The sequence below is a fragment of the Epinephelus fuscoguttatus genome, linkage group LG10, assembly GCF_011397635.1.
Source record: "Epinephelus fuscoguttatus linkage group LG10, E.fuscoguttatus.final_Chr_v1".
NCBI classification, from domain to species: domain Eukaryota; kingdom Metazoa; phylum Chordata; class Actinopteri; order Perciformes; family Serranidae; genus Epinephelus; species Epinephelus fuscoguttatus.
Genome location: NC_064761.1, coordinates 34746150 through 34755576, shown reverse-complemented (window position 1 = coordinate 34755576; position 9427 = coordinate 34746150). Strand labels below are relative to the sequence as shown.

The 9427-nt window shown below is 40.6% G+C and overlaps 1 protein-coding gene across 3 annotated transcripts in view; it reads left to right on the top strand.

Moving 5' to 3' along the window:
• The first annotated feature begins 3209 nt into the window (after positions 1-3209).
• Positions 3210-9427, top strand: part of farp2 (FERM, RhoGEF and pleckstrin domain protein 2) — a 49645-nt gene continuing 43427 nt past the window's right edge. The window contains exons 1-2 of one of the 3 annotated variants that reach the window (XM_049588762.1): positions 3210-3535; positions 5952-6186. In XM_049588762.1, coding sequence (XP_049444719.1) covers positions 5983-6186 — 204 coding nt within the window. In that variant the 5' untranslated portion in view covers positions 3210-3535; positions 5952-5982. The remainder of the gene's footprint in view (positions 3536-5951; positions 6187-9427) is intronic. The other 2 variants (XM_049588763.1, XM_049588761.1) reach the window with 2 other exon arrangements.

Genomic DNA, 9427 nt, shown 5'->3' with positions numbered 1-9427 from the left:
TCGACATACTGTCTGCACGCTCTATTTGTTGTTTTCCTCTTTTCGTTTAGCTTGCTGTCCTCATTTATTAACCAGCTGTTGATGTAAAACATGCAGGAGAAGCCTACAGATGGTCTCTGTGATGGTGGAGTCTTTACTGATAGATTTTTTTTTAATATGTTTTCTTTTGATCTGTGTGCATTATCTTCAAAGAGCCCTGGACCTGCTCACAGTGCCCATATGTGATTAAATTAGTCTGGTGGATGTGTGTTTCAGCTTAGGGTGGACACTGTGATGGCAACACCTGTGCAGTGTAATGCATGTCAGTGCAGTGGTGTTGTAATAAACACTTGCTTCAGGGGGTTTATCATTCTTTGCAGAGAGAGGTCAGTGTCGGTTTTGAAGCTGTTGACTGTGGTATTCATTATATTATAATAGCCTCTGAGCCAAAGTCTGGTGCTTACCCCTCTCTACCTCTTTTACCCATTAGAGTGATTATAATAAGGTTGACAACAGCAGATTTTTAAGGCTGCTGTTGTGGATTTTGTTTGTGTATCTGCTCAACAGTTTGCCCCCTGAGATGTTCAGTTAATGAAGAAATCATACCTTTCCTGAGCTGCCTCCTGCCGTCCTCCACGAGTAAGAGACTGGACACCCACTGTGTCAGCGGTGAGGGAGACAAGAGAGGCAGCTTAAAATATTTGAGCTAGTTTATTGTTAATTCAAGGATCCCCATTAGAAACACACAAATGTGCCTCGAGTCTTCTTGGGGTCTGACACATTAAAATGCAGTACAAACATAAAATAGGAGTACAGACAAATTAAGATCAGAAAACACAGTCAAAATACCAAACTGATCTTCTAATGACAGAAATGAAGGATAATGTATTAATAGAGCAGCAGAAAGAGAAGAAACAGAAGTAATAATGAAACACAAAGACTTAACAGATACATTTATAAAAGAATGAGGATATAAAAATAAGAACATTCATTCAATCATTTCCATAACCACTTATCCTCTAGCCTATCCCAGCTAACATTGGGCGAGCGGCAGGGTTCACCCTGGACAGGTCACCAGACTATCACAGTGCTGACACATAGAGACAGACAACCATTCACACTCACATTCACACCTACGGACAATTTAGAGTCACCAATTAACCTGCATGTCTTTGGACTGTGGGAGGAAGCTGGAGTACCTGGAGAAATCCCACGCTGACACGGGGAGAACATGCAAACTCTACACCAGCGTGCCGCCCTGTCTCAAGTTGCCAGTAGCATATTGTCAAAGTGAGACAGCGTGTTATTGGCAAACTGAGCCAGTGGCTATCAAAGTCATTTTAATGGGGGAATTGAGTTCCCTTTTAATGTGGCCCTCATGAATTTAGCTAGCTAGCTGGATATTTTAACAAGGATTTACTTAACACCCAACCAGTGATGAACCTTTTTAATATATTGCCTCAAAAAACAAAACAAAAAAGTCTGCAGTGGACAGCTATTCAAAGCCATTTTCTTGTGTATGCAGGGTTTGGATGCTATAGTTGCATTAGTGTCACCACATTGGACCCTTGTGCGTCATGTCATACACTGCCACCCACTGGCCAGGTGCTGTCAGTGCAACACAAATCTTTCAAAACCAAGATGGCCGACAGAAAGCTAGATATGTTGTGCAGCTCAAGAATATCTGCTAATCATTCTATAATAGGAGACTCTAGTAAATAAAAAAAAACTGGTAACATCAAATAACATCTAAGGAGTAATACTGTTGCTAAATTTTCCAAGTATAACTTTTATTTTGTGAGGAAACTACAATTAATCATCTGTCCACTGAACTGGGCATCGCGCATCGCTGGCTATATTTCAACTTTCTGAGCTGTAATTCAACTGATTTGTGTTATTAGAATGTAATTTACAGTTTTTGTAACAGAAACAATATCTTGACAATATTTTTGCAGAAAATATTCATAGAAAAACATGGTATCGTTCATCAGGAGGAGATTGGTGGGGGTGAGGAGTGAGGAGGATGGAGCTGAAAGAAGCAGGGATGGAGGCGTTTTCCACGTTTTTACAAGAAATCAAGCCACTTTGCTCCCTTTGCTTTCAAAGAGTTAACAGCATTAAAAATATATTTTTTTATAGTTTGACATGATATATATCTTTTTTAAACTGGTTTGTATTTCTTCAGTTGAAAACTTAAAAGCATGCTGTCCAACCGGTTGGACATGTGAAAAACTCTTTAAAAAAAATGCATGTTTAAAAAAAAAAAAAGAACTTCATAACCCTTCATAATTTACCTTTTCATGCCTAAAGAGAAATTAAACTCTCAAGAAAAAAAAATCTTGACTGAGGTCCTAATAATTCATGCATGAAAAGGTTAATAAATAAATAAGCACAACAATAGGAATAAACCTCTGCACACTGATATGTAGACTTTACTCTAGATCTTTATTTGTGAACAACGCGTTTCACGTGTAGCATCATCAGGTTCACACAGGTGTGGTCCAAGCATACATATATAAATAATACACAAATAAATAAACACATGAATAAATTAATTAATTAATCAATACTACTACTACTACTACTAATAATAATAATAATTATAATATTACTAATAATAATTATAATATTATTGATAATATAATATTTACAGTAACGATAATAATAATAATAATGTTAATAATATTATTTAAAGGATTTTTTAATTGTATATACTTTATTAATCCCCAAAGGGGGAGATAATAATAATAATAATAATAATAATTGTCCCACTTTATTAGTATTCACCCTAAAATGCATCTTTGTCCTTACTGCAGAGGTAACAGCAGGGGGTGCTCCATCACAACATCAGAAGTTTCCTTCCCTCTTTTCCTTCCCTCCTTTCCTTCCCTCCTTTCCTCTCCTCTCGATCTGAGTTCAATGTGACGCGGATCATTTAAATGCCGCAACAAAACAACGGACTAAAGTCCAAACTGTGGGTCAATAGATTGATTGATCCACAGATGATGTGATCAAGCTGTGAAGGGCTTAAAGCCACAGAGCGGTGCAGTCTACACGCACACGCGCGCGCGTATCACTTGGAGGTTTACAGAGGAAACCTACTTCTATTTTGTTTTTATCTACGGGTCAAACTTTAGCCCAAACTTAAAAATAAAGTCTGTTTCGCTTTATGGACCAAATCAGATAATGAGATAAGTTTCCTCGGGGTGTTGACAACCATCGGCCTGTGGATTCAACACACGTAGCAAATACGCTTTTAAAACTTTCCACGCTGCCTGGGTAAAAAAAAAAAAAATCCACAACTTGTAATTACTGCAGGCGGACACGTTTATTCTGCATCCATCAAGCTATTTAAAGTAAAGGAAGGTAAATCTTCCTCAGCCTACAATCCTCCTCACACACGGTTGAGCCAATGGCAGGACGCATGGGGCTGCTGCTTTAGACCAATGGCAAAGTAGTCTGAGTACGCACTCCGCTGGAAGACGACGACCATGGACTGGAGTAGTAGTGTCCTTTTCGGTGGAACAAACTTTTAGTTTCGATCCGGGCAAACACGGTAAGTTTAAAGCTGCTTTATGAGCTTATTATCACTTTTACGCACTCGAGTTTTGCGACTTTTTCCGGAGACAAAACTCGGTGCAGAGAATCTGCGCCTCGCTGCTGCTCGGTGAACTCCACTGAGCTCCATTTCTGAAAGAGAGAATCACCGCAAACATTTAGTTTAGAGCTCAGTGTGGTTTGTGAATGTCTCTCCATTGTGTTCTTTCGCTTGAAGCAGCAAAGTCCTGCTGACCCACTTTAGGCCCACACGCAGCGCGAGACGCCAATAAACGTGAAATCAGTCCGCCGTCGCTTCTTTTGGGACTTTTTAGGTCGCTTTTCAAGCAGAGTGTAACTTAAAGTGTTAACGAAGACAGCTCAGGCTGAGATTGGTCTCATGTGTGTCCTCTGTGTGTGTTAACATGTGTTATGAATGAATAAAACAAACCCTGACGTCAACCTGCATGACAATATGTGAAGACTTTAGGGACTGTTCGTTACTTATGAGAGGGAGGGGGTGGTGCAGAAACAGGGGAGGTTAGTGGCGCTGTGTGTTTTTTTTGTTTGTTTTTTTTTTAGGGTATGGGAGGGGCATACAACTTCAAATGGCTGTATTTTGTGTTTATTTACCTGCCAGTTTTTAAAGAGAACACAATTGGAAGGCTGTTTTCTTTAGAAATTGCCTGAATTACCAAGTAGGTATCAGCGACGTTACCTGTCCTCTAGCTACACAACTGAATCCAAATGTCCACACTTCACCGCATCTGCAGACTCACAGACTTTGGGGGCACATTCCTGGGAAGTCCAGGAGTGCTGCGTGCTTCAATTAGATTTTAAATATAAAGCCTAAGATCACAAGTCCGCCTCAAGTGGACTTTCTGCAGACTTCCAGAGAGTCCACTTGGGCTGCAGACATCAGCAATACGGACGTGACGTTGGTGTTTTTCAACTGCCAAAAAAACCCTTCTGAATGTGTAAAGTAGTTATTGATAGTTAGTCCTATTAGATTGGTACTTGAATTGTGTCAACCAGAAATAATATTCAAAATATGAATAAGTACAGGTTGTAGAGGGAATGAAAATGCAATTTTTTGTTGCAGCCTATCGAAATTGTCCGAAAAACAATAAAAGGTTTCTAATGTCAGTAATACTCAATTTATGGAGTTATAGTCCTGTTCTTATTTACAAGGATTTCTGTTTTTGAACACATGATGTATTGACACATTTTTGTTAAGTCTCAACAAAAGGCTGTACATGGGATTTATATCTTGTTATCTACAGCGACAGATGAGTTCAGCACTGTTCATCAACTTCTACGACATTTATATGAATACGCTTGCAGTCTCTGCTCTGGCAGACTTTATGTGATGACAGTAAATCAGTCCCTCCAGCATCTCACGGCCCAAAATCCTTGAATTTGTGGCCTATTTTTATGATTTTTTTTTTTTTTTAAACTACCGCCTCCAAAAAAGTCAGTTTTATTTAATTAGTTTCAAAACATGGACTCGAATAATGTTGCAAAAAAAAATCCTGAGTTAATATTGTAGTCCTCAAATCAGACAATGTGACTGTAAAACAACATGTAAGCTACATCATCTGTACACATAGAGTCTTGTGCGGTTATTTTTGTCAGCAGGTGAGAGCGTTTCTCCATACTGCAGTGTGATTAGCACGATTTGATGAAGTTTCAAATGACATCACATGACTTCCGGTCAGCCGGAAAATGCGGAATAATTGTGGGACTTTTGAAAAATTGCAGGCCCCCGCAAATATTGCAGACTTTTGTTGAATTTGCGTTAATTTTTACGATCGTGATTTTCTGGAGGGACTGGTAAACGCGTCACACTACGTACAACTGGAGTCTGCCAGGGCTCAGTCCGCAAGTCCAGAGGGTGACATTTGGATGTAGTGTTAGTTCACAATCAGCCCCCTTTGCTCTTTGACCTGGAAGCGGAAGTTCCGACGAAAATGCTAAATCAGCGATCAGCCAGGTATGAAGTATCACGTCAAAAAAGAGGTGGTTAAGACTAGGGTGGAGGGGCACGGGCTCTCAGGGAGCGGTAGTATGGGATCTACTTAAAAAATGTCTAAAAAATTTGGCCAAAATAAACCATTTGCACGAATTTACCAGCAAATTTACCAGCAACAAGAATGAAAAACCAAGGCTTTTTTCAACTCCAGCATTTCGTCTTTTAACTTTTAAACAACAAAGGGTGCTAATCAGTGGTGGAGGGAGGGTCATGCATTTTCCCCAAGTCACTCAGGGAAGCATATTCATGGCTTTAGGGAGGGTCATACACAAAACAGAACTAACAAAGAAAATGAAGTCGCACCTCAGCTACCCCCTCCACTGATTAATAAAGAACAGTCCCTTAACATCTTCATCATGTTTTGCATTTTCCCCAGCCTTAATGCAGTCATCTCTGTTTGCAGGAGTGAGGTGGGGGAGCTGCTCTGAGCAGTGATGGGGGAGATTGAGGGTTCATACCGGGTCCTGCAGACCCCTGGCATAAGGCTGGGAGCCCAGTTCAACCCCGGAATCAGCACCCTGGAGCCGGGCCAGAGCCTCAGTGGCAACATGGTCAGCGGGAGCAGAAGCCACAGTCGAGGAGGAGTACAGATCCGTGTGCAGGGGCTGGACGACTCCCAGGAGTTCTTTGATATTGATGTGAGTTTCTCCTCACGGCCTCATTGTGTCTCCTACATCCTCTTTTATTTACACTGTGATAAGTCTGCAGTTTGTTACGCAGCAGGCTGCTTCTTACCTCGGAGTCAGGGTGCGTGAGGCTTGGGCTGGTGACAGCTGCCACATGGCTTTGGTGCGGAAATCCCTTCCTCCTTAAGGCGTCTTATTCGGGTAACTTAGTGGAACTCACCGGGGCACTTTTTTAGTTTATTGGCTGTGATTTGTGATTAAAGCAAAAGCAGTAGTTCAGTGTGTTCTGTTCCTAAGCTGCAGCCAATAAGGTGGTAAACTGAGTTATTTACTAAGGGTGAGAATCACCAGAGGGCCCACGATATGATGTTATCATGACACTTAAGTCATGATACAATACTATTGCAATTTAAACGTTTTGCTGAGTATTTTGGTGACATATTGTGTTTTATTACCTTTTTGTGACTGCAAATTGTGTCCCCAAAGGAAAAAATTTTCAACATTGGTTTACCTAAAAGCTCCAGTGTGTAATATTTAGGGGGATATATTAGCCAAAATGGAATATAATATAAAGAAGTATGTTTTCTTTAGTGTAAAATCTCCTGAAAATAAGAACTGTAGTGTTTTTGTGACCTTAGAATGAGGGAGCAGGTCCTCATCTACTGAGATCGCCATGTTGCGCCACCATGTTTCTACAGTAGCCCAGAATGGACAAACCAAACACTGGCTCCAGACGGGGACATTCGCGTTTTCGCGTCGACCACCATAGTAAGAAGCCCGACTGCAATGAGCAGCATCAGAGAAACACTGATATGTAACACGAAACTGTTTTATTCAGTGTTTTTACTGGTTTAATCAGCTGGTCTGTTTGTTTTGGAGAGGAAGAGACCTCTATGGATAATTCAGCTCCCAGTAATAACCTCCTGAATTTCTGGATGTTGAGTTATCCAAGCAAGAAGGTGAGCATGTGGTCAGGGAGTTGTCAGTCTCCCAACTTGCCAAACAGCATAGAAAAAACACATTTTTACGTGAAACAGCTTTATTCAGCGTTTTTACTGGTTAAATCACCTGGTCTGTTTGTTTTGGAGAGGAAAACACTTCTGTGGATAATTCGGCTCCTGCAAACCTCCTGAACATCCTGATGTTAAGTTGTCAAAGAAAAAAGGTGAGCACACATTAGCATGTGCTGGGCTTGCCACCTGTTTTCGATATGCCAAACAGCATCAGGGAAACACCGATTTGTAATTAGGGACTGCTTTATTCAGTGTTTTTTATCAGCTGGTGTGTTTGTTTTGGAGAGCAGGAGATCTCTGCGGATAATTCAGCTCCTGGTAAAAACCTCCTGAGCAATGAATTCTAACCAGGAGAAGTTTCAGCTGGTTGCAGTCTGCAAACTTCACTTCTAGGCACCACTTCATCCGACTAAATCGTACATTCTTTAACTTTGAAGAAGATAAAGTTTTCACTCTGTTCGTCTCACGTCAGTCAAAATGATTCTAGCGGACTGAAAAAGCAATTAAATGAATAATTCTCAAAGACTACGAAAAAGTTAAATTTGTCTCAGTAATACTTACAATTTAAATAAATAAAAAACGATACTTGGCGTGTGTACATTGATACAATATTGCTTCACAAATATTACAATACTATGCTCGATTTTTTTTTTCTTCCTCCTACCTTTATTATTAACAAGCCTTTTGTGTACAGTTGAAACAAACGCTTTGTTTTGAATTATTGTGCTGAGGATTAGGGCTGCACAGTAGATGGCAAACTGGTTGTCAAACGCTTCTCTTGACCCTGGGAGGCTCTTTAAAATCACACACTGGAGCAGAATGATGCCGCGGTCACTTGGTGCAGTGTAAAAATGCAAAGGAGGCATTAAGAAGGGACTTTGCAGCGGCCCAGTCACGCTAATAACATTTTATAGCCTCTTGCTAGTCCAGAGCTGCAAGGGTTAATAGATCGGTCAGTGGAAAGAAAATTAATTGCAACTATTTTGATAATAAATTTATTGTTTCAGCCATTTTTCGAGCATCAAACATCTGCTGGTTCCAGCTTCTTATATGCGAGAATTCTGCTTTTCTTTGTCATGTTTGACAGTAAATGAAAAGTCTTCAGGTTTTGGACAGTTGGTTGGACAAAAGGAGCAATTTAAAGACCTCACTTTGGGTTCGGGGAAATTGTGATGAGCGTTTTTCATATCTTCATGACATTTTATAGACTTAATGATGCATCGATGAATCTGAAAATAATCATCAGCTTAATCAGCGATGAGTTGCAGCCTTATTTAAGTCCAGTATAACTTGGCTTTCTCTATTAATGTATACTAAGATGTGTATTTTCTTGCTCTGCTGTCATCACTGCAACCACGGTGACTAAGAAACATGTTTTAAAGCAACACAGTAGTGCACAGTGCGAGGACAATTATGCTGTCAAGAGCTTAATACTGAACATGAGTAAATCTGAAGCCAAAAATCATCACTGCTGTGTTCCCTTTGCATTGAAATTACTTTACAGTGAAGTTAATCCCTTTTAAAGATCGGCAGCTGTTTTGAGCTATCTTTTCGATCCTCGCTGTTAAAGTGCTTTTTCCGTGTTTACTCTCCGAGCTGCTGCTGGAGTCATTCAGAAGGCAAATAGGAAGCAATAAGGAAGCCGCTATATCAGAGCGAGTTTCCTGTCCATTCTGTGGGGGGAGAGAATATCAAAGTGGAGCCTCCTCAATGAATAAACACCCTAGTCAGACACTGATCAATGGAGGAGTATGAATTTGCAGTGTCATATAGCTAATGGTTTACTAATTCTGTGAGAAAAGGTCGGATGAATAACTGCACTGTCCTAAATCCTTGTGTAGCCGTAACAGTAACGGTTCTGGCACTGCTGAGACAGACATTTCATAATCTAATGCACCATATGTCGTCTCAGAGTCTTGAGCTAATAGAATGTGACAGACACAAGTTTAATTGTATAGAAGTGGGTCCCTGCGCTGCTCAGTCTGGAGGGAGAGAAGTTGTCTGTTTAAAGAACATATTCAGACACATATATTGAGAGACAACTGAACTCGGCCTGCAGAGTTCAAAGTGAGCTCTGGACGTGGTGTTGATAGGAGGTGGCAGACAGAAATACATGGCTGCAAAAGGGGAATGACGGCAATCCTGTTGTCAAGCAGACTGCAGTTTGCCAAGAACAAGATGGCCTCTGAGAGGCTCTGTTGTTCCCCCACTGCCCAGCACTGCTGTTCATTCATACTGAA